Below are 27,704 nucleotides of genomic sequence, written 5' to 3'. Positions count from 1 at the left end.
TCTTAGAGGTTATAGGTACAATTTTCGTTGGTCATCAGCGTTTGGTTGTGCTAGTTTTCGCATTGTTCGAGCGCTTTGGAAGTGTTATTGGTTTCGATAACACCGTATTTGCTTAGCTTTTCGAAATAAAAGGCCTTGCAGCTGTGTTCGCAAAGCGTCTTTTACAAGTCGACTTGACTTTTAAAACGCCCGAGGGGGGGGGGGGCGTCTTACCATACCCATAGTGTAAGAGGCCCTTTTGCAACTTTTTCCAAAATGTTAAAGTTTACGGTTTGTGTACCCCCTAGATTCATTTTGAATGCAAATATGTATGGGAAAATGATGCATGCTCACAGCGCATGCACACGTTAGCGCTTAAATATTATCAGTTGTCTAAAAATAGTAACTGAGCTTAAGGGGGGGCCTCCTGCACCACTCTCCCCTACTGTCCTATTTACCGTAATGTTCGTGATCGCCTGCTTAGAGCCTTGAGCATCCATTTAGAAATTAACGTTTCTGTTCTCCGCTCCTCTGATTTGCTAACTTTGTTATTAAATGGACCCAGTCCTGCGAGAGGCAGCGACCGGGTGGTGGCCCAGCTCTTTCAAAAATTCTTATCCGATACAGGACGTTTCAAGTAGCCTATCGGGTTGGCGGGCTGGCCCCTCGGGCCGGCCGGGGCCGGAGCGGTCGGGCGGATCGGCGGTGCGGTGGTGGCGGCGTGGTGGCGGTCGCTGCGGGTGTGGCGCGTGCGTGCGTGCGGTGGTAGGCTGATCCGACTCGGGCGATAGCACGTAAGAGCCGAGAGGTGCTGCAACTTAAGCAAAATTGCTTTTGCACCAATTGGCGATCACTGTTTTGTACGTGTCCTGATTAATGAAATAAATTTATTCTATCTATCTATCTATCTATCATATACGCGTACATGATGCTGGATGCATGCTGGACACATAGATTTATTTACATATTTGCATTCATGCTGCGAAAATAATGATAATCGTTGAACTGCGTTGTTACATATGATTCTCGCTTTTCTGGTATCTGCGTTGTGATATACCTAATTTTTGGTATTCTAGAATTATGTTCAGCTACGCATAACGGCGTTTTCATTCTGCATTTCCTGGACGGCGACAGAATTATTTTATCGCTCTTTTGTTACTACTCGTCTTATCATTTTGTTGCGAAAGATACAATTATTTGTCACTTGAAAAATATTGCAGTAGCGATGCGTTACGATTAAATATAGTCAGGCTATCTTTCAAATCAGGAAATTTCCTTTACGAAGGAACCTAGACAATGTTATGTCATGTGTACTTAACCCTCGCCGGCCGAGGGGGGGGGGGGGGCGGGTGCCGCCCCCCCCCCCATAGGGTTTTTTTCGCGATAGCTCCGAACACGCTGGCGATAGAGAGCTGAAACTTGGCATACTTGACCTTTGATCCAAGTCGGATCTTTTGACACCAACCGTATTTTTGGGTCAGGTCAGGTCACTGACCTATGACGTCATAAGTGAACCTCTGCACGGTCTTCAGATGTCGCAACTTCGCAACGCCCTCACTGCCAGAGGAGATGTCACAGGGAAATGAAACTTGCAGGATCTAGTATCCATTATGAGTCCCACAACTTGTATATCTCGGATTTTTCCTAAAGGTCATATGAGGTCAGGTCATTTTCGTGACCTCACCATTATAAGTCAATGGGGAAAAATTCAAACTGCTATTCTGGCGCCGGGAACGATCTCCAACTATTTCAAGCACACAGAATCGTGATTTGATGCACTCCTTGCAAGGTTAGATGCGTCACTTTTGTAATGTTGACCTTGCGTGACGTCATTTATGACGTCATCAAGGTCAAATTAGTTTTTCGTCAATAACTCTTGATCAAATTGAGCTAGCGAGTCGGGAAAGCCACCAATGGACTCAGGAAGGCCTGCCGAATCGAATGATATGCGACATGACCTCTTTCGACCAACTTCGTGACCTGGGGGTGCTGACCTGACCTTGACCTGAGGTCAACACCCCAAGTTGACCTGACCCGGACAAAAAGTATATCATTCGACGCGCCTGAGCGAGGCGAACACGATGCTGCCAAAATCGGCGCTCTGCGGCCGTTTTTTGTGAAGTTATTCACCAAAAACTGAACCGTACCCTGAGGCACTTGACCTGACCTCAGAGGTCACCGGATGATCTAGGACCTTAAAATCGGGTACCAATCTCTGCGTCTCGTAACGGCGCACACGCTCGTTTTTTCCGCGACGCGCTAGCTCCACCAGGGGCGAAACGGCGAGGGGGGGTCGTACCCGCCCCCCCTCGGCCGGCGCGTATGTAGAAAACCAACAGGTCCGGCGAGGGTTAACTGTGTCACTGTACCGTATAGTGACCTTGGGGGAGGGAGAGGGGTATTTATAGTCACCGTGGATATCTGTAGTTTCGCTGGTTTGGCAACAGTACAGTGTACAATCTAATTTTATGTATTGCAGGAACGACCTTTGACCCATTATTGACCTTTTCCTCTGCCCCCCCCCCCCAGCAGAGGTCACGTGGCAGGTGACGGTGTGCCGCGGCTCGCGGGGGCTCGGGCTTAGCGTAGAGTCTGCCCCGGGCGCTGCGGGCCTGGTCCGAGTGAAGAAGGTGTTCCCCTACCAGCCGGCGGCGCTGACTGGCAGAATCAGACCGGGAGACGTGCTGCTGAGCGTCAACGAGATGCCCGTCAGGGGGCTCTCTGTTCAGGTGAGTGATCAATACGATATGGGTACTAATTACTGGTTAGCTCTTCAGGCAAAGACTAAGGTGGTGATATTTAGCATCGCTTCGAAAAATGAATAAAGTGTTAAAATTTATAAAACGTTTTTTTTTTAGCCAACCCACTTCGTTGATGGCAGTTGCGATGAATGATGGATAGCTGACTATTGTTAAACTTGAACAATAGTTACTGTTAGTCTATTCATCATTCATCAACATTCATAAGCAAGTGAGCTCGGTTCGGATTTACCAGAGCATTTGAGCCACTGGTCCTTGTACCCAGCCCTGCCTTTCGCAGGGGATGCTAGACTACCTATAACTTCGTGATGCTTCTAAAGGCTGAAACATACTCTTTCCGCGTTCAGGAAATCGCATGCGAGAGCTTATTCAAATACATTATAATTCTTCCCGCATCAATCGCATCCGGGAGGTGCGTGCGATTGATGCGAGCGTGCTTACATGTATTTATTGGCTCTCGCATGCGATTTCCTGACTGCGGAAAGAGTCTGTTTCAGGCATAACGGTGTGTGTTTCCCGATATGTTATAATAAATAATGCTCGTGTGTTACTCATAACTCGGACATTAGATGGTGGTGCCGTTTCTCCTTTTTCTTACCGTCTCCACCCTCGTCTGTTACAAGAAGTACTGCACGTTCAGTTGCTCCTAACCACCCTCTTCTGTTACAGGAAGTACTGCACGTCCTCCGTCTGGCGGGCTCCGAGGTCCTGCTTTCACTGAGTCGCCCGGCGGATGACTCCTGCGGCCCGCCGACCGACTCCTCTGACTCTGACTCCACTGGATCGGTGTCAGAGTCGCGAGTCTCCCCGGAGCCCGGTGGAGAGTCAGAGTCAGGTTCGGCGAGTCGCGAAGGACTACGTCTGCCGCTCGACACCGATAATTACGGGGTGAGTCGCGGAGTTATAGAATGAATGAGTCAGTATGTTGGAAGAGTCATATGAATTCAAGTAACGCGGAACTAATGAATTTCGGAGTTGCAAAGTCGGTTAGTTATGAAGTCTTTAGTTACGTATAGGTAAGTAATCGCGTGATGGAGTTACGTGGTACATAATTACGCGGTCACGATTCACAACGTCACAGATTTACGTAGAGAAAGGATACGAGGTCAAAGGTGAAAAATGCTCAGCCATTATAATTCAGAAATACGATACGATATCCATCGCCGACATTTGCATGGACACACGGGTTATATTATTGAGGTGGCTCTGAACTCGAGACCAGAGATGCTATACCTAGTCAAAGCGACCTGAACGGTCTCTTAGTATCGGGATTCGGGTCCGTAACGTGCTAATCAGATTTAGCTAGAGCTGTTATTGCTACGAGAGACAGAGACAGATAACGGCCATCAATATCAGTCGAGTGGGTTGTTCAGATCGCTGAAGAAGATACGACTTTCCCCTTTGATCGAGAAGAGTTCTTCAATCGTATAGGACTTCTAATAAAGTTACGGTTAGGCGGCACTGGAAAAGATAGCCCAAGAAATAGATAATGGTCGACTGATTTTAGAATCTCTGGTCATCAGGCTGTAGCCAGCTCATAATAAACAACCAGCAGGTACCTATTCGCCTGATTTAGAGCCTGTTGTAACCAACACAAACACAGACTCCTGGAATTCATTCGCTCTGCGCTGGGTGGGGTATTATGACATCACAGCTCACACCTGGTTCGTGCCTAGACTGCCAGTCACGCCCCCCCCCCCGGGTCGCCCCCCCCCCCCACGGTCGTCGCCCGGTCGCCGGGTTCAGGCGGGGTTGGCACGGACGGCGCTGACTCATCTGGCATCCCCGGCGGTCACAGGCGATGCCAGTCCGCCCGCTCTGCCATCTAGTGATGCGGAGAGGAACCTTTGGTTTGGCTCGCAGCCACGCTGTTTTGTGGAAGCCTGAGCGATTCCAGGCACCGTTTGCCATAGGCGCGGGAGCCGGGGGGGCAGTGGGGGCAGCTTGCCCCCCCCAACTCTGGGGCCGTTGGGGCGGTGCCCCCACAACTTTGAGACGAAATACTGCACTTTTTTGTAAATTTTTGTCTTTCTTTTTTTGTAGGGATGAAAAATAAGTGGCCTAAAACCGGTGAGAAAACTAGATTTGGGGGTACCCTAGGTTCATCTCCATTATGGTGTGCCCCCCCCCCCCCAGTCTGAAAGTAGTTCCCGCGCCTATGCCGTTTGCTAATAGTTCTAGACAGAAAAGAAGCGAAGGTGGTCTTCCAAGTGACACCGATGACAGAAAGCAGAGCAAATGGCCTGTCTTCTGGGTCATTGCGATGGTTTTTCTCCTAATGCAAGTCACTGATGGCCCAAGAGCCCGTATAATTCGTTGACCCGGGCGGTGTGAGACGCCAAGCTAGCGTGACGGACAAGCTGGCATTAGGCCTGTCGAGCTAGCTGCCACTTTGTGATGAAACTTGGCACATCTCGCTCTGGTTTTCGTGGCAAAGTGATGGACACTGCCGTCTCTTAGCCGGGTAGTTTGTCTTTGGCTTCGACAGTTTGCGCAGCTGGAGCTACGCAACATGCCGCAAGGGTACATTTGAGTTGCGTTGCGGTGGTTTCGTAACGTCGATATCGCGTTTCAATCGGTACTTCTTGTAGTGGACGTCTGCCTCTGCGGATCTAGACCATAGCAGAACTGGGACCCACGCTCCGCAGTTAGTAACTGTCGGCTCACCTTGTTGGCTGGGCGGGATGGCCTCATCACCGACCACGCTTGTTGACCTCTGATGACCCTCTGCTGACCCTTGATGACGCCAAATACCTCTAACCTCAACTGATTTTGTGGGCCTTTATTGATATTCGCCTTCCCCATTTGCAAAGTCGTCAGATCTAGGCTATGATCTAATACGCTAAATGCCGGCCTCCTCACATATACCGATTTCTTTTTTCTACGTACTGACCTCCGCCGATCTCCAAGTAATCTTTTTCGACTCTTACTGACATATTGATGACCTCCGCTGACCCTTACTGACCTCTCATTGACTTCTGTCACCCCCTTGCTGACATCATGGTGACGTTTTTGCCTTGGTAACCTCGCTGTAACCCTTGCTCACCTTTCGTTGACCTCTGTGACCCCTCTGCCCGCAGACCTTCGCCGTCGAGCTCCAGAAGGTGAACAACACTCTGGGTCTCAGTCTGCGCCGCACGGACGACACTGTATTGGGTCACACGATCAGGGCCAAGGTCCGAGAGCCAGCCATCAGTGACCCCAGGGTCAGGGTCGGAGACAAACTCATCAAGGTGAGACAGTGAGAGACTAAGTGAGACAAGCTTGTCAAGGTGAGACAGGGAGAGACAAACTGTTTAAGATGAGACAATGAGAGACAAATTGAGACACATTCAGTCAAAGTGAGAAAAAATGTGACGATGTGATCGAGGTGAGAGCAATGGTGAGGCAAGTGGGTAAAGCAAGAATTTGCGAGGACTTAGAGTGAAACCGGCGAAAGTCAGATAAGAAGATAGGGACTTCGAACCGAGCTGCTTCGATTCACATGAGAGATACAAAATAGATAAGAAAGGAGCAATGTATTTGTTCGGAGGTGATGGTGGCTAGGTATATGGACACTAGACAGCACAGGAGCACCTCGGGAACGTAGGTGCCTGGGCGGACTGAGGGAAAGCGGCGACATCTATTGATTAGCGCCGCCTGCCACCTGGTGCCGTCGCGCGGCTCTGTGCTTTTGCTCGCTTTGCGACTGTGTGGGACGGAAACTGACAATAGTTCTGTTATGTCATGGGTTATTCGCAATCTCTCTAATTATGTCTCTAAGTCATGCTTCCTGCCTCTAACACCGTGTAATCTACCTCTTACTTGCACCTATCGCCTTCAGCCACTAGTTTTTCCCCATCATATCTAACACTTAGTTCTCGCCTCGCCATGTTTTCTTTCACTCTAACCCCGGTTCCTGTATCGGGCGAAGTTTTTTTTCTCTCTCTCTCTCTCTCTCTCTCTCTCTCTCTCTCTCTCTCTCTCTCTCTCTCTCTCTCTCTCTCTCTCTCTCTCTCTCTCTCTCTCCCTTCCCTCCCCTTCTTTTAACGACAATACCCCTCGCCCCTCAGGTGAATGGTATCGACACAACGGCCATGTCCCACGCCGAGGTGGTTTCCCTCCTTCGGCGCTGCTCGGAGAGAGTCACCCTGACCCTCTATAGGGACGGCATGGCCACCCCTGGCAGCCCCGGCTCGCCTGTCTCCAGCCGATCTACGAGGCTCAGGTATGTGTCAGTGGACTGGTGGGTGGGATAGGGTTGGGGTGGGCTTATGGGGGTGGGGTGTGATGTGTCAGGATTGCAACTACTTGACTCATACCCCTCAGTTGTTTTACGTTTCAGCCTAGCTTGTGCCTTAGACTTTTGTTCACTGAGATCTGAGACGCATGAGAAATGCCTGTATGTGGCATAGATAAACCTGCGTTTGGCTTTATTCTAATTTAATTTATCATGATTTAAGTATGCTTCTATCTAAATGAGAATTTTGAAACGATAAGGATGTAGTGAAATCAATCCAACCCATCATCTGCCTTCCCAGATGTTGTAGTGTGAGTTGAGCCCTCATCTCCTCTGTCTTATCCTCTCTCCCTCCCCCACAGACCTGAAGCAGTCGAGATGCTCACCGGCCTGGCGTTCCGTCGCGAACGCAGCCTGCCCCCATCCGGTGAACTCAGTCCCGGTTGTTCAGGCACCGCCCCAGAGCTGGGCAGACGACGGTCGAGGGCTGAGCAGGTTCGCAGGCTGAGCTGCGGCAGCAGAGGCTCGCCCAGACTCAGGAGGAAGAGGATGACGCCCAGTCCAGATGTGACAGGTGGGTGGATTTGAAAGATGATTAGAATGCTTGAGTGGATTGGATTGGCAGAGCTGAAACTTACGCTAAGCAGAGCTGAAGTTGTTGAAATGCTGGATTGCTCAAGACTCAGGTCCTGTTTCCAAATTTGAATGGCCTAAATTACTGTCTGGATCGAGTTCCAGGCCATGCGATTCCGATAGAAGTTGAGTAAAAAATGCTACAAATGCGGTCAACTAAGATGCCGGGGAAACCACTCGAGTTTAGAGAGCATATTACTAGTGCAGGTCAGTGAGTGATAACTTGCGATATAAGGAGTTTTCCAATATAGATTCCACACATTTTCTACCAAATTGCTATCACAAGTCGTTTAAGCCAGCCTGTTATCACCTGCTCTGTGGCCGGGTGCCATCCTCGGGCTAACGCGAACTGACAGATCGAAGATCGTTCAGTCGGGAGACAAAAATAACAGGTCGCGTGGGCGGCAGCTTTAGCTGCTCTGCCTGGCAACAACTCTTGTTTGGCGACCTACTTGATGGTGGGACTATTGTGGGGGGGGGGGGAGCGTATTGGTTTGTGGGCGTCAGAACGCTTGAAGGAAGGACGATAACCGAGTGGCACAGTTTTATAATCGAGCTCCAGTTTCCATGCCCAGTCCCGATCTAGTCAGCTTGTTCTTCATAAAATCCCAATCCAATGTCGTCTAGTCTCTCATTGTCCCCACCTAAACTTAGTGTGACTCCTTGTAGTTAGATTGCACTTTGTCCCTATTTAGTATACTTGTAACGACCTATGTAGTATATGAGCCTGGTAACTGTAGTCTCACCCAGTACCGTATAGTCCCTCTTGTCAACCCAGTTGCCTCGTCTGGTTCCGTCTAGTCTCATTCATTCCCCACCTAGTCCCTCGTCTAGTCCCACCCCTCCCCACATATGTAGTACCCATCCCTCCCCCACCTATTCCCCACCTAGTCCCAATCCCTACCCATCTATTCCCTACTAGTCCCCACTTAGTCCTCAGCTAGGCCCTACCAAATCCCCATCTCTCCATCACCCAGTTTCCATCCCCTCCCCAACTAGTCTCAAACAAGCTCCGTCCCTCTTCCACCTATCCCACACCGTCCCCATCCCTCCTCACCTAACTATTCCCTACTACACCTTTTTGCGATAGCTTTTGACCATTGGGCAAAACATTTGTACGCAATCGCCATATAGATGGCGCTACAAATGGGCGGTTGGGCAAAAAGAATCACCATTGTGCAAAACTGTTCGGCGATCCTCCTCTACAACTCGACATTGAGCGAATGGTTCAACATTGTGCAAAACAAATCGTCAATGGTCGAAACTATTCGTCATTGAGCAGCCGGGAATTCATGATTGGCCAAAACCGTCTATGCATATTTCAGCATTGGCCGCAGGGGGTATGGAGCAGCTCATGGGGCCCAATCCTTGACATTTCTCTCATATAACCGAGTGGATGATGGAACAAGCACACCGGGCGGCCAGTAAGTGTTCACTGGACGAGACCGACCTCAGCTGGCACACCCAGCATATACGTTCGGCTGAGTTCGGAGCTCATCATATTTCTTTGTGCGCATTAGTCCCACACTTAACAGATAAACAACACCTTGCGCTCATTCTAAGTCAGCTGAACGGCATTGCCTTGGGGTTCGAAATGAGATAGGCCTCATAAATTGGCGAAACCTTGCCCTCGTGAGGGAGTTCCAGGATACCAAGGCGACCGTCATGGCAGATGTGCACGGCGTTCGTCAGCTTCCGCCATGAGGACAGTTTGTTTATTCGATGTGCCAATAAAGAGCTCGTCTTTGAATAGGCTATTTACATCATTATAATTTTTGTTATAAAGTGCCCACCGACCAACGTAGGCGTGCTAGGTTGGAATGGTATGGTGCATTGACGGAAATGACTTTAATGCATTCGAATTCACATATTGAATTCAGCTGTATGTGTAGCATTGCAAGCAGAAACAAAAAACTGAAGGGAGCACATTGTTTTTTCTTGTTGACACTTGACTAAATGACGTCAAAGGTAATTTAAAAAAAATGTCGGTGGCATTGATTGGCAATGCTCACCGGTAAGATAAACGTACTGCATGGCTTGATTGACAATTACTGTACTGTTCCATTTAGAAAGAAGCTAAGGAACGACTGACTTATTGCTTAGAAATGCCCATTATGCTCACGCTCAAGTGGTGAATGGTCGAGGTGTGTTAAATCCATTAAAAAACAGCCTGGATATCCATTTATTCTGTTTTGAACATTGCTGAAGTAATATCACCAAATGCCGAGAAGTTTTGCTCAATGCCGAAGTCATGGCGAAGTGTCAAACTGTTTTGCAGATCGCTCATTTCAGTGTTCAATCTGTTTTGTCGAATGGCTGAAATGAAACACACGATGCCGGAATAGTTGTGCTCAATGCCGATTGTCGAAATGGCTCTTCAAACAGATATGGCCAATGGTTGAATTCAATTGCAAAAAGGTGTAGTCCTCTACCTAGTCCCCACCTAGTCCCAATCCCTCCCCACCTAGTCCCTGTCCTCCTTCCCCCTCCCGTCCCCCGTGTCGCTCACCGGCTCACACCTGTTGTCGAATCGATATATCGATCGGTTCAGCCGGCCGGCCGGCCCGTCGGTACTGTGTTGGACCTGCCGCAGTAGCAGCTGGTATCGGCCGAGCCAGCAGTGCTGGGCTGGTGCCGCCGAGTGTAGGAGGGCGCAGTGAAGGGACGATACGGGGTAGGTTAGAGGAGTTTTCATAGGAGCAAGGGAGAAGAAGAAGGCAGGAGGAAGTTTTTTTGGGGGAAGTGTGACAATCGTTGGTGAGAACATTTCTGTGAAAAGTTGAAAGTCTTGAGGATTGATGAGGATTGAGTGAAAAGGTACGAGAGGAATGAAGAACTGAGGCACAACGTTTCAAGCATCTGCCCCCGGTCTCGAACCCTTCAAGCAGTAAGACGTTTGAACAGCTTTAGTTTTGAAGTGTTTGAGCTCAAGTCACCAAAGTAGAACGTCTCTGATCTGACCGAAATAGCAAATACTTTTATCGACTTGCTCTTGGAGTTGTGTCGGTAGGATGGTGGTTGAGGTGCTCTTCATCGGTATCCTTTGAACTCTGAAGACCTCCAATCGCAGCTGATTAGTCTGAGAAGACCCTTTACAAGCTGTCCTGCCCAGAAGGCTGCTGACAGACAGGTTAGTTGGAAGGTGATATAGCGTTGACGCGAGAGAAAGTGGAAAGCGTGATGATTTATGAATGGGTGTAGGAGCATTGAGCTAGCTGCGAATCAGTTCGTCAAATGTAGCTTATTTTACCCTTATCAAATCACCAGAATTACGAAACGTGACGTTCAATAGATGGGATTTACTACTTGTAATAGATAATAAGCTGTGAGAGTAATGATATCGTCATTATTGACCCGCTGCTGGTATTCATTTCCATCAGAGATACCTTTGATGGAATTACCCACATTATTGCTGTTCCTGTAATCCGCTTAGTGAACAAGATAAGCGGCTTTCACATAGCATAGACGGCCGGCAGTGTTATGTACATTTTTTCGGCCATTGGAGATGCGCGTTCAATTGCATACGTGTTCCATGTCCTGGAGATGTCCACTTTCTAGACGGTGTAGCCTTCTTTGTCGCATAGTTATAAGTATGTATAACTTGGACCATGTTCTTGAGAGTATAAGTTCTCCTGTTTCAGTTCGATCCACTAGGATCTGCCTTTTTTGATCAATTAACCCTATTAGTGGCAGGGGGGTTGTTTTTATCCACCCCTCAGGTTTTTCGGGAACATCTCCGAAACCGCTGAAGCTACGATGCTGAAATTTTCTGACTTTTCCTAAAACTAAATTGGGCACATTCCCTGAAAATTTCAAGTTCATAACTTTACCAGGGGCGGCTCCAGAGCACTGGGAATTGGGGGGTCCTACTCGTGAAGCGAGTCATTTGGGCGAAGATCACGATGCTGCACCAGTTTTACGAACAGTGAATGAAAGGTATCATGTGATAACATATACAGTTATTGTGCATCCTCTTTTGACACGTTTTTGCTATAATAGGCGGATCCAGGCGTCCAAAAAGGGGGGTTATGTTTTACCTCCCAACATAGGTGCCCTGACACCGCCTATGCATGACCAATAGAATTGTAGTCATTCTCTCATAAGAAAATTGTAACATAACAAGACCATTACCACCCTTTTTAGAAACAGTACCAACAAAAGCCTTATTTACTATACTTTTTGTGTACCCCCAATCTCAATGATCTGTATCCGCCTATGATTTTTGAAAATGCATATTTTTAGGATCCATGTGAATTCCTGGTTCATTCTCTATCGATCGGCAAAAGTTGCGTTAAGATTGGTTCAGAAACCTGGCCGTGATAAACAGTCTAAAATGTATCTGCAATTTGCCCGTTTTTACCCCCCTCTACCCCCCTATTGACATTTTTTAATTTCTATTTGTTAGAAATGTAGATCACGTTGAGCGAAATCGAATGCCGTTTGAATTTTGAAAATCGGCCCGTTAGATCTCGAGATATCAAGGGGGGGTCGTAAACAGCCCCCCCTGCCACTAATAGGGGGTAGCCAGGAGCCTGCCACTAATAGGGTTAAAGTCGTCTCATTTTTGGATCGACTGTATCCTTACCGAAATGCAAAACAAACCGATAACTTTCCCTAAGATTGTTACTATAGCCGCTTAGGCGCTAGATAATTTCATTCAGATCTTGATGTAACCGCAGTTTACAAATTAATCCACGATCGATTGCTCTTCTTCAAATTGACAGTAATATGTTTATGTTACAGGCAAAGTGAAAACTCGGGCATTTTGCAAAATGCCTAGGCAATTTGCAAAATGCCTGACCGGCCAGGCATTTTGCAAAATGCCCAGGCAGTTTGCAAACTGCCTGACCCACCAGGCATTTTGCAAACTGCCTGAAATATTTTCCCAGGCATTTTGCAAAATGCCTGACATCAAACTCGCACTAGCGGCGATGTATAGGTAAGCATCATTTGTAACTGCCGCTTACAAAAGTTCATCGCTGTCAATGCGCACCAAGTGAGGGGACACTGCGTTCTCCGGGTAGCGCCGCCGAGTTCAGGTCACTGAGCCCCAGCGGCCGTCGGGTGCCGAGTACCGGGCATGGCTTCGTGGGTAAACATGCGCTCGGTACAATGATTGTACTGTTTCTAAGAGCTCTTGGTGGCGTTTTGAAAATACTATGGGTTGATTTTGATCAGAAAAGAATACTCTTCCAATTTACGAAAATTCGATTGTTACACGTTTAGGTACATTATCAATCGTCTCTGCCGGAACAGTTGCCCACCAGGGCAGAATACTGGACATCGCAGCTTTTAAACACACGGCTACAACTCCATATATACGAAAGGTATACGGAGACGGTGGCTGAAGTCCATTCAGCGTTGGCTCCATCTCGACAGAATTGACGCAAGGCGTAAGTATACAGAGTGTTACGAACTTGATACGCGGTTGGCGCGGTCTTGTCCATCCATGCCCCTCCTGAGTGCTGAATGGATGTAATTTGAACGGGTCCGGCACCAGGGCATCTGGACCAGGGCACTCGGCATCTAAATCGGCCATCCCCCGGTATCTGAAGATTTTACCCTGAAGCTGAAGCCGCTCAACCTCAGGCTGCAACTCTGACTTACCGTCATCCATAAGTGATGCAGCTGGATTTCGACAAAACCCACCAAATCTGGACCATTCACTGTAAAAAATATTGACGAGCTATGTGTCAAAACAAGGGTCTCGAAACAGTCACCAGGTTGTCAATGCTTCCGGTACCTACCACTTGACTAGTTACCGCTTAGTTAGCTTACAGGCTGAGAACTATCCAGATCGTTATGATCCGGTATTGTAATGATACCCTATAGGTGTACCTTTGTTTTGAAGTGCTGAATTAACTATCAAGGTTGTTTGACGTTTGTTTTCGCCTCAATCCGAAACGAGGAAGACCCTCATCAAATTATTAGGTGAAAGCCAGCCTCAGGATGATCAAAATACTAGGGGTAGTTTTGTCATAGTAATCTGTGAAGGTTGAGGAACAAGCCGTAGCAATGCACTCGTCACTAAACCAGCCTGAGATTATTCGCCAGGTAGCGGCTGCGTTTCCCTACTTGCTGAATCATGTTAGCAACTTTCCATTTCCAGACACTTTTCACGGCAAATAAATTGTTGGGTTATTTGGAAGGTGAATGACAATTTTATTTCTATAAGTCAATACATTTGTATTTCCGATTGCCCTAAAACTTTTTTTTTTAATCGTTTGCGGTAGGTTTTTATTGTTCGCAATAAAGTTGCGCACCTGTGAATCCTTCACTTAATGCGTTCCCGGCTTCCCGGCGCCAGCTGTTGCGCTGTGCCGTGCCGCGTTCGGTCGGGGGTGCGCGAGTCTGTGCAGTGCGAGTGTTTATCACTGGGCAAACCTGTATCGTTTCCATTTGTGCAGTGTCTAGTTATGAAGAATTGCTTGCCGATATATGACCTGAAGTAATCGACGTTCTGATTCATTGACGGCCAAGCTCTGGCCAATCTGAGGTTCAGACCTATCATCAAGTTCATGAGGCAGCTGCGGTTGGGCGGCTCACGGGCTCCACTGCATAGGCTCAGACAGGTACTCTACAAAATGTTGTCTGTGTTCTTAGGTTCAGATCTATCGATAGGTATGTGCATGCTTCTGATTCGATTGATAACTGTAAACGGGCGCTGGAAGTGAAAGATTCGCTTGATATACGAAAGGTGCATTGCAAGAAAGCATATTATTTCAGAAATACACTTTCATTTTATCTTGAGCGTTTTTGGAATGGGCCGGATGAATTCGTCATCAAACTGGTAAGGGATTTCGTTTGAAGACCACCGATATTTAATAATATGATGGCCTTCAAACGAATTCGCTGGCAAATTCGATGACTGGATTGGGCGGCGTAGGATCTGCTGGTCATCTGACTATGGGTTGAGCAATACGTTAGTTTTGACCTAGTTTGAGCTTCATTCGTTAAGTAGGAACAAGACGAAGCTTCTTTTGAGCATCGTCACTAAACAAGCCGCCCTCGTTTTGACATTGTTTTTCGTTATTATTGTTACTAGGTACTTTGTTATCATACACAGCATTAACGAGGACCTGCTTCCAAAACAAGGCAGAAACGCTCCAGCTATTTTTGAGACGTGGTAAAAACTAACCGACACCTGGTAACTGTCATCTGACGAACACAAAACAAGCCAGGGGCTCGCAGCGTGTGTCAAAAGTAGGATGCAAAACTAGTCTGTACCCCCGACATTTAGCGTTGAGAATCATTTGACGAGGGGCTAGTCAATATTTTTTTACAGTGTTCAGGACTAGCGATTCATACTTTCCAATGATGAGGCCGTGAGGCGATATTAGCGGCCGTTTTCACGACGGCCATATGGTACACATTTGGTTTACATCTGGTGCAGATTAGGTGCATATTTGGTCAAATTAGGTTCAGTGTGTCTCTTAGTAACTATCAGCTAGGGTTGTACTAATTGCTTATATGCCTCCTTTGTCATATTATCAGAGAGCATCATCGGTTAAAACACTGAAATAAATTCATAAAATAAAGGTATTTGTTGTATTAAAAGAGATTAGGTGCAGATTTGGTCAAATTAGGTGCACTCGCCGGATAGCCCGTCGTGAAAACGACTATTAGAGCTCTTCTTAGTCACTAACCGTCCCGACAAGCAGTTCTGGGCCAACAGCACTCAGAGGCGCTGCACCGTCGAGACGGTGAAACACCCACTGGGCACTGGGGATTCTCGTTTGGGGCATGATGGGCTACAGAGGCCTATTTGAGCTTCACCAGGTGCCGCGGGGACAGACCATGTGGCCACTGATAACTTGTCCAGCGAGGTGCTGGAGAACGCTGACGCAACTACGATGCAATACATTTCGGGACAAAGTACAACATCCCGCAACAATTTCGTGACACCCTGTATTCGTGACCGTGGAATGTGTCACATGTGCCCACAACACATGTGAAATGTGTTGTGGGGTCAGTCACAGTGGAACGTTTATGATCAACGCCTGTAGTCAATGGCGGTGGAATATATGGAAACCCAGGCATTTTGCAAAATGCCTGGCAGGTCAGGCATTTTGTAAAATGCCTAGGCAGTTTGCAAAATGCCTGGTGGGTCAGGCAGTTTGCAAACTGCCTGGGCATTTTGCAAAATGCCTGGCGGGTCAGGCATTTTGCAAATTGCCTAGGCATTTTGCAAAATGCCCGAGTTTTCACTTTGCCTGTAACATTTACACATATCTGAGTCAGTGTCAACATACTACTTCCCGTAGACCATCGATAAACCATTTCCCCTTGCTCGTCCCTCGTAACCCTGCCCGTATCATCCGTATCCCTGGTATCACCTGTATCAGTGTTATCTGAAACCGCACCTACCTCTCCCGTGGAGTATACTTTGAACTCTGCAATCAGCCTGAGGGCATGTCGCTATAGTGCCAAGAGCCACACGGGGTAGTGTGAGAGCTACTGGGTACTGTTTCAGGCAAAAGTGCTAGTGCTAGCCTAGGTAGTGCTAGGTAGTGACTGGATGTACTACTCTCGAACAGTGGGGCAGGGAAGATCGAGATTGGGGAGTGTCTTGCGTGGTGATATAGTGTGTGAGAGCCAAAGAGCAGAGCGACTTGTGTAATGTGCATCCCGGACAAGCAAGAGTTATTGTGAAACAGCTGAACTGGCTGTAGAACAGTCTATGAAGTGCGCAGAAGTGCTGTTGAAAACTGGCCTGTAGTGAATAACGGTTTAACCCGGCACCGCCTGGGCTATTTCCGTACCCACGACAGCCTGGGGGGGGGGGGTCGGATCCGACCCCCCCCCTGTTATCTCGAGAACCAATGGTCGTATCGAGCCCCGCGAGGCGGCGTTCGAAAGGTCTCTACGAGACCTTCCCAAAGCACTCTTAAGATTTTAAGATTGAGGTCAACTTTCGGGTCAAGGTCAGGTCAAAGGTCAAATTCAGGGGTTTTGCATGAATCGGCTTACGGACAGCGGAATCGATAGCTGCTGCTCGAAACTCACCAAAAAGACCTCAAAGGCCTAGTGAAGGTACCATGTGCGTATAGGGGTCATACTAGGTACAGGTCAAGGTCAGGTCTGGTCACGAAAGGTCACGGTTTTCACTTTCTGCTACATAGGCGTGCGACACATGTTTTATGGCTTATTTTTCACGCCGAATCCGATGGTAATGGTTATATGTGACCCCAAGTCACTGTGCTGGTGATAAGTGTGCATTGAAAGCATAAAAAATCGTTTATACTATACATAACTAAACGAGGGCTAAGAAAAAAGGTCAATTTTTCAACTTTTTATTTTTGACATAAAAATGCACTTTTCTAGACGAGCTTTGTCCCAGGAATCTAGTGGTGCCATTTGTTTTCACATGCGATGTTCAGAAGTGCCTCTAATTCACGAAAATGCTTATGACGTCACCATGCCCTATGCATGTTGGAGCTATTTTTTTACAATTTGGGGGTCAAAAATCAAGATAGAAAGTTGAAATTTGGGGCATCTAATGTTCTAATAGAGCTCTATAACATATATTCCGGTTTTTTGGAAATTCCAAAAATTTTGGAGTTTATGAGCTGTTTTCCAAAAAATATAGTTTTTTGAATTTTTAGGGGTGAAAAACGCATTTTATGGAAAATCCGAGATAGCCATTTTAAAGAACTCGTTGAGCTGCGTCTTTTGATGTCCTTAATTTGCAATTTGCTTCAAACCCTGATTTTTGGCGATTTTTTTAAACATTTACCACTTTTGACTAAAAACGCCATGTAGTTACATCACTAAAATCGATATATCTAAAAAAATGTTGGAAATTTTTTCTTAGAAATTGCACAGGAGACGTCAAATTGATGGGGGAGAAGGTATGCCAAGTTTCAAGTAGATAGCGAAAGTGGTTCATGAGTTATTCAAGAAAAACGGAGGGGGGGGGGGTCGGATCCGACCCCCCCCCCCCCAGGCGGTCGCGGGTTAACCCGCGCCCTGCTGGGGGGGGGGGGGGGGTGTTTGAACACCCCCCTTGTGGTTTTTCGCGAATATCTCAAAAACGGTGGCGCCGAGCGCCGCCGTTTTTGGTACACCTTATCATACATCAATTCTACACATGTTGTGAAAATTTCAGACCAAGGTCATTCAAGGTCAGGTCACCAGGTCACTTAAAGTGACCTCACCTCATAAAAACTTTCAATGTCTGTCATAGCTACACCGAGTGACCGATCGCTTTGAAACTTTCAGCGATTGCTAAGAGCAATAGCATGTACGAAATGTTTATCTCAGAATTTTGATATCGATGACCTAAGGTCAGGTCAATTTTGCGACCTCCCCATTATAAGTCAATGGGAGAAAATTGAAATGCGCCTCTTTTGGATGAAAGACATTATAAACACTCCCAAACACCGAATTACAAGTGGTTTAGACACACTGAACTTGAAATGGTGTCCGTGACCCTTGTTTATGTCCTGAGGTCATCTTAGGTCACGAATGGTATCTAACAGTTTTTCGCAAATAACTTTTGATAGAGGCATGCTAGAGCGATGAAAACGCCTTAGATGTGTTCAGCTCGACGATACGGATCGACTGATATGCAACATGACCCTTTCCGGTCAGGTCATGACCTTGACCTGAGGTCAAATTTTCAAGTTGACCTTTCGAGGTCAAGTTATAGTTCATTCGATGCGTCTTGACGAGAGGAACACGATGCCGGTAAAAGTAAGCTCGTACAAGGCTTGGGTCAAAAGTTATTGCAGAAAAACTGTTTTCGAAAAAATCGGCTATTTTTGCAGTTTTTGCCCCCTGCAGGCAAAACCGTTGACGTTAGGTCAAATCTGAGAAAATTACTCAGAAAGGGCGTTAATAGGGCTATCGAATGCGCTTTTCCGCGGCGCTGTAGCTCTATTGGTTCCCGAGTTATGCGTTGGCTTCTTGGAAATTTTCGACATTGGACCTGGAAATCGGCGAAATTTTGCCTTCAATGACCTGTGGTGACCTGACCTTTGACCTGACCAAAAAATTGACCGAAGTGATTTCGTCATTATTTTTGACGCTCTTTCGAACGCCGCCTTCCGCGTATCTCTACGTGGCCCAGGAGCCGAGTTACAAGGGGGGGGGGTGTTCAAACACCCCCCCCCCAGCAGGGCGTGGAAATCCAGGACCCCAGCAGGGCGCGGGTTAAAGGCGATAATAAACGTAAAATACGGCAAAATACGTGACGACGTGGCTGACCTGAGCCGAGTGCGTCTATTTTGGGGGTAATGGTTGTGGTTATAAATCAATATGAGTGAAATAAAAGTGGGGTATAGGGGAGAGTGGGGCAAAGCGGCCACCCTAACGTTTCTAACGATGCCGACGCTTGATTTTTAAACTTGGAAAGATTCTTTCTATACCAATGTGATCCCTATCAAATTGTCTTTTATTCCAACTGCGTTTCATTTCCAAAGGCGTTCACATATGGGAGATATTGACAAAACTATAAACCTATAGCATATTGGCCACTTTGCCCCATCCCTGAGGCAAAGCGGCCACTGGCGACTTCTCAAGTCCCGATATGAGAAACAGAATAGTTGCCTCATGCACGACTAGGGTATTTGATGGTGACAAGGTTTAAGGGAAGATGGATGTTTACTTTGTTATCTTCCCACCTATTGCTAAACAAAGAAAGAATTTTCTTGAAAAAACATTTAATTGCATAATTTGGTAACTCATGTAACCGAAAAGTGGCCAAGATGAATGCATGACGACACATTTGAATATAAATAATGTTTTTATCCAGATGGAAACAACTTATGGCCAATTGGGGGCTGGCCACTTTGCCCGGCCGCTTTGCCCCGCGCTACCGTCCGAGACAAAAATATTCCAGCTCAGCTATTAGGGGGTAAAAAGCATTAAAATTGGTAGAAGACATGTACGATAACCACGCAATGCATGGACAAAAACGCTTATAAAAATTCCAAACGGTTATGGAAAAAATAACATTTAAAAATTGTAAACATAATTGGTAACCTGGCAAGAAATGCTTTTCCGTGTTTCACAGAACAATGGCGATGGGCCTGAAACCCCGGTCTGGCTCATTCGAACGACCGCAAAGAGAAGTATCATTGGAAATCATAAATTGGAACTGACGCCAGCTGTGGAGGGCTAAAACGATGGGTGGCCGCTTTGCCCCGGGTGGCCGCTTTGCCCCACTCCCCTACAGTGAAATAGATGGGCATTTGCCTGAACCTTCAAGATACGGACATGTTACCGCTCGATGGTAGACGGTAGTGGATATTAGGTGAGTAATGGAAACGCCTGGCTGATATATGTTGGCGTTTTGTACTGAATATCTATATCGACTTTTCAAATAAGTGAGTGTTGGGGATACATCAAACAGGCATGTTTGAATTTCAAGTTCATTGATTACCAATCATTAGGGAGCATTTAAGTTCATAGTTGATAAACTCAATTTTAAATTGTTCTGGGTCACAAGCACGTAACATTTACCATTAATTTTGCCGTTAAGCCACCCTCATTCCTTTGATGGGCTTGTTGACCTTTACCTCGACCGCCGCTCTTCCTTCGGTACACAAACAAAAAACGAAGTTGGTGTCGATCTTGACGCGACCGTGCGATAATGATGTTTGCACTAGCGCATGTGACCTTCTAAGTGCATGGTGTGTCCAGGCGCATTTGAACACACCTTTGTGATACGCCTCTGAGCAGACATGGGCACGGATCCCAGACGACCAAACGCGAAAATCAAGATGGCCACTAGATTAGTGGACTTTAAGCATGGAATTATGGTGGAAAACATGGCTAATAGATGCCTCTCAACGAACCAACTATTTTGCATTCCCTCAGAGTTCACAGTTTTGAGAAAATCCCTCAAGATCCATCTCGGATCCATTGCCACGAATCATGGATCCGAGATGGATCTTGAGGGATTTTCTCAGAACTGTTAACCCTGAAGGAATGCAAAATAGTTGGTTCGTTGAGAGGCTTCTATGAGCCATGTTTTCCACCATAATTTCATGCTTGAAGAGACCGTCAATCTAATGGCCATCTCGATTTCCGTGATTGGTTGTCTGGGATCCGTGCACATGTCTGCCTCTGAGTTTGGTCATTGTTGTGATGTTCAATGCTACTGAAGACATGCGTTCGCCTCATGGTGCGTTCATCATTATATGGGCATGTTAACCCTCGCCGGACCTATTGGTTTTCTACATACGCGCCGGCCGAGGGGGGGCGGGTACGACCCCCCCCTCGCCGTTTCGCCCCTGGTGGAGCTAGCGCGTCGCGGAAAAAACGAGCGTGTGCGCCGTTACGAGACGCAGAGATTGGTACCCGATTTTAAGGTCCTAGGTCAACCGGTGACCTCTGAGGTCAGGTCAAGTGCCCCAGGGTACGGTTCAGTTTTTGGTGAATAACTTCGCAAAAAACGGCCGCAGAGCCGCGATTTTGGCAGCATCGTGTTCGCCTTGATCAGGCGCGTCGAATGATACTTTTTGTCCGGGTCAGGTCAACTTGGGGTGTTGACCTCAGGTCAAGGTCAGGTCAGCACCCCCAGGTCACGAAGTTGGTCGAAAGAGGTCATGTCGCATATCATTCGATTCGGCAGGTCTTCCTGAGTCCATTGGTGGCTTTCCCGACTCGCTAGCTCAATTTGATCGGGAGTTATTGACGAAAAACTAATATGACCTTGATGACGTCATAAATGACGTCACGGAAGGTCAACATTGCAAAAGTGACGCATCTAACCTTGCAAGGAGTGCATCAGATCACGATTCTGTGTGCTTGAGATAGTTGGAGATCGTTCCCGGCGCCAGAATAGCAGTTTGAATTTTTCCCCATTGACTTATAATGGTGAGGTCACGAAAATGACCTGACCTCATATGACCTTTAGGAAAAATCCGAGATATACAAGTTGTGAGACTCATAATGGATACTAGATCCTGCAAGTTTCATTTCCCTGTGACATCTCCTCTGGCAGTGAGGGCGTTGCGAAGTTGCGACATCTGAAGACCGTGCAGAGGTTCACTTATGACGTCATAGGTCAGTGACCTGACCTGACCCAAAAATGCGGTCGGTGTCAAAAGATGCGGCTTGGATCAAAGGTCAGGTATGCCAAGTTTCAGCTCTCTATCGCCAGCGTGTTCGGAGCTATCGCGAAAAAACCCTATGGGGGGGGGGCGGCACCCGCCCCCCCCCCCCTCGGCCGGCGAGGGTTATTTACTATTGATTGCATCTTCATTAGACCCATTTCATTAAGCGATGACGTCAGACATACCTCTTACCCTTTGTATCATTTTGTTGGAGAGCCTCTCTGCTTATTACTTTGAGTTTTATATCTTTACAGCGGCATGCATAGATAAATTTCATCGTAACTAGATGGCCATGTTTGCGCGATAACTGTATGGTATTTAATTGATTTTACGGTTTCTGTAGTGAGTACCAAGTTTGAGAGAAATTGGCCCAGCCGTTCTTGAGATAGGAAACTGCTCCTTTCCAGGTGTGCACGTGCATTAGCATTTAGCACCCTACATATGGTTGTGTCGTTCGATACGTGCCCGTTGACAGTCCCAAAATTCAGCACAATCGGCCCGGTAGCGGCTGAGTTATTGCAAGAATAAATTTATTTTATTTACTGGCGAATTCCCATGGCGAGAGGTGCCTTCCGCTACCGTTTGTTGTCAACGGTTCAATGGCATGCCTGGGCCTGCCTGCCGAAGCCACCGATCCGATTTCGTCGGAAAATACGCGTAACGTTATCAAAACACGGTCGCATACTTGAGTCATTTTCACAAAAGTTTATTGACTTTTCGATAATATTTTGGGTGGATATTGGTCAGAAAAGAATGCTCTTTCCGAATATGAAGGTTTCATAACGATTGATCATCGTTTTCAATACGTTTTGGTGTTGTAAAGGACATCGCGCTCCGTGCAAATCAAATTTTCAAATTAATTTTTCATTATTAAAGAAATGGTACGGATCAGCAGTTTTTATTTGTTTTCTTATCATTACACGTACATTTGTCTGCAAAATGGTACCACACCGATTCCATTCCGTCAAGCCGTTTTCCAGCGGCATCGATTTTCCCGTCACAATGCACGAAATCGGTCATGTTTTCACAACTGGGGGTGCTGCCTTGCACGTGACGCGTGCTATACTATGAAACCATATCAATACGCTAGGCCCATCTCTCCTCTATCCATTGGTGGCAACCGCTTCTCGCTGCAATCACCCGTTGCCGAGATATCAAGCCGGAAAGTGAGCCGTGTCGGCCCGATTTTCGGCCGACCGCCGCTCTCGCCGACACCATGCTATCCCTATGAGAGCGCCCTTTTGCACGTGCTGACGGCGCACCCCTGGCCCGATCGCGTCCAAATTTTAATACAAAGGCCGCCCACGCCCACAGATTCGGCATGCCAAATTTCACGTCGATACGCGGCGCCTTTCAGGCGCAATAAGACACATAAGTCATGACACACGGATGGAGATTGGACGGACGACTTATAAATCATAATATAGACTAGATGGCCATGTTTGCGCGATAACTGTACGTTTGGATAGATGCGTTTGAGGGGGCATTAGTTTGGGTGTATGCGGTTATATTTTTATTTGTATGAGCTAGGTGAAGTTTGACATTTGGTTTTAATTGAACTGTATGGTATGCTGGTGCTGATTACCGGGTTGTTTGAGTCTTTCGGATGTTGGGCCCTTATGCACTCAAACTTAACATACACTACAATACCCTACCCTACCCAGGATGGATGGACGGATGAACGCGATAACTGTACGTTTCGATGGCTATTGTTCATGGTGCCATTAGTTTGATGTATGAGGTTGATTTTTATTTGTATGAGTTAGGTGAAATTTGATTCTTTAAAGTGTATGATATGATGGTGCTGATTACGGGTTGTTTGAGTCTTTCGCATGCTGGCCGCTTATGCACTCAACCTTACCATACGCTACACTACCCTACCCTACCCAGAAGCTCTACTCAACACATACCAAACCATACTTTACTTCTTGCCTTACCCGTAAGACGCTGGTTGAGAAGATGCTGTCGGAGAATCCAGCGCAGCGCTTGTGCGTCCTCTTGTCTTCAGCGGGGCGGACACTAAGTCATGTCGTGATAAGAAGTGGAAGCAGCTGCAGTGTGCAGGTGACAGTACATGACAGGTTTCTGCAACGTAATCAAATCTAGTGAATACAACAGTGAAATACTTACGTGTCGCTCTGTGTGGCTATTAGCTTTTACCCCGCAACCCACCGCGTGGAGGCTGCCACATCGGGTTGCGTCTCTATTTAACGCCCGAGACCCCTCACCGGGTGCAGAGCGCACACCTCTGGTGAGGGAAGACACGGCGGCCGTGGGCAGCGGCAATAAGGCCCCCGAGAAGTACTCGGTGTGTGCTACTCGCAGCCGATTGTATAGCTGGGGGCAAAAGCCCATTGTTAGATGTGCTCTCAAATATCAAAATGTATCATCAAATATCAAACATATCATCAGACCATATCAAACATGTTTTATAACATGCCACTCAATACATTGATTTATCCTCAAAATATAAGTTGCGCTCGCGCATTGGAGGTCACCAAAGCCAGTTGCGGCATTATGTTAATGTGTAAATTTTCCACTTGGCGGCGCATTGGCTCGCCATGATTGATCCGTCCTGCATGCGTATTTTGAATTCACCATAGGGCTCAGCCACTCCTAGCGGAAAATTCTGGGGAATTCTCCCCCTGGCGACAAATGTGGGGAAATGAGCATAAATGTGTAAGTCCCTAGAAACTAATTCTTCCCAAGAAGTCCCCCACTACATTAGTGATGCAAGTTTGACTGGGGTATATTAGAGATGCAAATTACATGAAAAGATGTTATATTTTATGTTAAGATTGAGAAACCGTGCTTATAGTGGAAGGTATGTTAATGATGCAAACATATTAGCGAACTGGGAGTGGTCACTGGTCACCTGCTAATTTTGCGTCATTCCGCTAACGCTAGTTGAGCCAGTTATTGCTTGAAGCGTCATAACTTCGGTATAACTATACATCATTATTTGTTGGCTATTAACTGAGATCTGATTTCTTTATCTTTTAAAGAAGACTTAATATAAGAGAGATGGTAGCATCGTCTTGGTGTCATATCTGATCAAAGCGGCCATCCTCCAATGTCCCAACTTACCCCGCGGCGGGGGGTCAGTTGGGCCAAGGCCTAAGGCAAGTTGGTACACTAGGAAAAACAGTTTATCTAAACACATTTTTATTCATGTTTCACATGAACAATCATCGCTAATCCATGCGGGCATTAACGACAAAACACAAACGTTTGCAGTACTCCTGCGGCAAACAAAAAGGCACACACAACGACACTAGAAGAGAATATTTTCACAGCAAGAAAATCACTTTTGGTACCTGAAACACATTTGTAGCGATTATTAACAGCACTTACCTCAGCACGCGCCGACACCACGTTGACAAACAGACGGCGTTACTGTTCATGTACAAAATAAGTTTGAACGCCAACTGTCGAGAAGTATTGGAAATATCCCTTCCGTCCCAACTTACCCCCCCCCCCTGGCACCAACTTGCCCCGGTCACCCCCACTTCACCTCTATCACTCAGCGCCCCAGGGGGCGGTTCTGGTCAACACAGGTGGCCAGGCTGTGGGGCGCCGCCGACCGCCTGGCGGAGGCTGCCACGTAGCCGTGCTCCCCGGTGCGCGCGGAGCGGCACGGCCGTCCAGCGGGCCAGCGAGCGCGCCCCCGCACGTTGTGTGCTGGTGCGACGGGCAGTGCTGGTCGGCTGGACCGGAATCTGGGTGGCGTTCCGCCGGCAGCCCTGCGCGCCTCCAAACTGGTTGCAGAGCGGACTGGCGGCCAGCAGTGGGCAGCTGGCCCCACCTCTGCTGAAAGGCAGCGGCAGCCCTCTCCCAGGTGTCGTCCTGGACGACTGCCTCGCACATGAAGGCTGCCCACTCCTGGATGAACGCCACGGTTTGGCGTGTCCGGTCATCTGAGCGTCGCTGCTCAGCTCCACTGACAGCCGCCGCCGCAGCGGCGGGGTCCTCGAAGTCCATTGCGTCGTCGTCGTACTCCTCGGGACTCGGCGACGGCTGGGGCTGCGCGACTCCGGGGGCGCTGGCGGGCGTGGGGACAGGAGGTGACGAGGTGGACGGCTCGGCGACCAGAGGGTCGAACAGTTGCCTGGCAGCTGCTGGCTGGTCCCCATGGCGATGTCCATCAAGGCCCTCCGCGTCTCCTTTGTCGCCGTCGCCTCCGGCACAGCGCCAGTCTGCTGCCGCACGGCTCGGAGGTGTTTGCAGCCGCCAGTCCGCCGGTTCATCCTGCAGGTGCAGGCGCCGACGTTCAGGTCCACCAGGTAGGTGATGCCGACCGACGTCAGCGACTTCACCTGATAGGTGAACTCCGTCACCTGTGGGAGGGGCAACACATAAAATCCTGTAAAATTCGTATGTACAGTCTGTCTTAAAAGTACCGCGCAAAGTGACGGTGGATCCATCAAGCCTTACTGAAGAAAGGCCTGCTTTACTTTGAAAGTCACCGAACCAATTGACCTGGGGAATGGACGAGAATATCAATTGCTTTGATGACTCAAATTGAGCAGGCCCTTCCTCGGTCAGGCTTGATGGATCCACCGTTGCTTTTTCGCGGACTTTTAAGACAGACTGTACAACATAAACTGACGGACGGTTACTTGTACGAAAATCCGAACCTGTTCATTCGCCCCAGTACTGTCAGCTTGGCCTTTTAAAACAGACCCCCAAAGGGAAAAAAAGAAGAAACAAGAAAAAAACGCGAAACGAGTCACGAGATGTGGCACACAGCGCCAACACCACGCGGCCCTACAGTGGCACAGCGGTACAGTGACAGACTCTTGTGTGTGAATGCACAGCAATGTGGTTTATTGGTGCTTAGGGGTGCGCCGATTGCATTGGTCACTTTGCACAGCCATGTGGCAGTACGGGTGGGACCAGCATTGGAAAACGAGCTGTCTTATGTGACCTCAATCAGTTCTCGTGTCATGCAAAATACCTGCGTCACAGTGCCCGTTTCTTGGCTGGTGCCGCCGCGGACCGGTGCCGCCCGCTGCCGGCCGTTGGCCACGTCGCACGCCCTCCTGGCGTAGTGCTTGCTGAGCTGGACCGTGACGAAATCAAACAGCTGCAGCAGGTTGAACGCCCGAGTCCTGGAAAAACAGCGCGTGTCAAGCGAATATTTCAACAATTTCTTTGCAGCTATAATTAACGGTAGACTGCCATCGTATGGACACAATAAGGCTTTCAGAAGAGCAGCCAAAAGCACAACTAACAATTTCACAACCTACCCGAAATGCGAAAGTTTGTTTTTCTTCCACATGTAGGGTTAACAGAAATGTAAAACCGTGATATTCACAAGTTAATCCGTGTTAATCCATGAAAGTCACAAGTTAGTAATTAACGTCTTTGACGAAGGGATGTATGGTCCAATTCCGTTTCGGGGGCTTCAGGCTCTGAACTTTGGCAGACACTGGGGAGAATTGCACAGTCCTAGGGATTTTGATGGTGTTTTCGAGAACATTTTACCGGCTAACTCTCAGCCCTCCGACCTATATTGAAAGGAAAACTACTCCCCTGCTTTGGCTTTTTTTCCAATTATTTGTCTTTATTAATTGGAATTTGTCTGTAACTGCAACTTTGACATTTCTTCAACATTTGCCACTTTTGGGCAACCTTACAACTTGAAATATTTTAAAATAGTAATGAATCTATCGCAATACCTCCGGTCACCGAAACAGTTTTACAATCAACTTTAGTTAAAAGACAGGTTTGTCTATGAACGCCAGGTTAACTGTTTTATTTATTGAACCGCAATTAGGTGAAACATATGAATAAAGACTGACCTGTAGAGGACAGAGTCTTGAGGACTCTGAAGGCGGACTCTACGATGTTGTTCGTGTTGTGTCCCCGGGTGGGGACATCCGTGCGGAGACACAGCGCCCACTCTTGACGGCGGGCAGCGAAACCCTGCAGGTACTGGTCCAGCAGTGGGTAGCGCTCGCCCCACTCGGTAGCCACCAGCTCCATCGTCGTCGCTATCTCCGCCTCATTGTTGGCGTACACGAGCTGTTTGGCTAGTGCCATGATAGC

At 47.7% G+C, this 27,704-nt stretch overlaps 1 protein-coding gene across 2 annotated transcripts in view; it reads left to right on the top strand.

Moving 5' to 3' along the window:
* The window catches only part of LOC122365107 (tyrosine-protein phosphatase non-receptor type 13-like), a 102,022-nt gene that overhangs the window by 30,443 nt on the left and 43,875 nt on the right, over nt 1–27,704 (top strand). The window contains exons 4-8 of one of the 2 annotated variants that reach the window (XM_043336050.1): nt 2,512–2,708; nt 3,408–3,626; nt 5,819–5,971; nt 6,791–6,945; nt 7,320–7,531. In XM_043336050.1, the coding sequence (XP_043191985.1) occupies nt 2,512–2,708; nt 3,408–3,626; nt 5,819–5,971; nt 6,791–6,945; nt 7,320–7,531 (936 nt within the window). Of the gene's footprint in view, nt 1–2,508; nt 2,709–3,407; nt 3,627–5,818; nt 5,972–6,790; nt 6,946–7,319; nt 7,532–27,704 lie in introns of both variants that reach the window. The other variant, XM_043336049.1, reaches the window with a different exon arrangement.

The sequence above is a fragment of the Amphibalanus amphitrite genome, unplaced genomic scaffold (genome assembly GCF_019059575.1).
Source record: "Amphibalanus amphitrite isolate SeventyFive unplaced genomic scaffold, NRLGWU_Aamphi_draft 000715F_arrow, whole genome shotgun sequence".
Classification (NCBI taxonomy): domain Eukaryota; kingdom Metazoa; phylum Arthropoda; class Thecostraca; order Balanomorpha; family Balanidae; genus Amphibalanus; species Amphibalanus amphitrite.
Note: the sequence above shows the minus strand (reverse complement) of the source record. Positions and strands in the feature narration are given on the sequence as shown.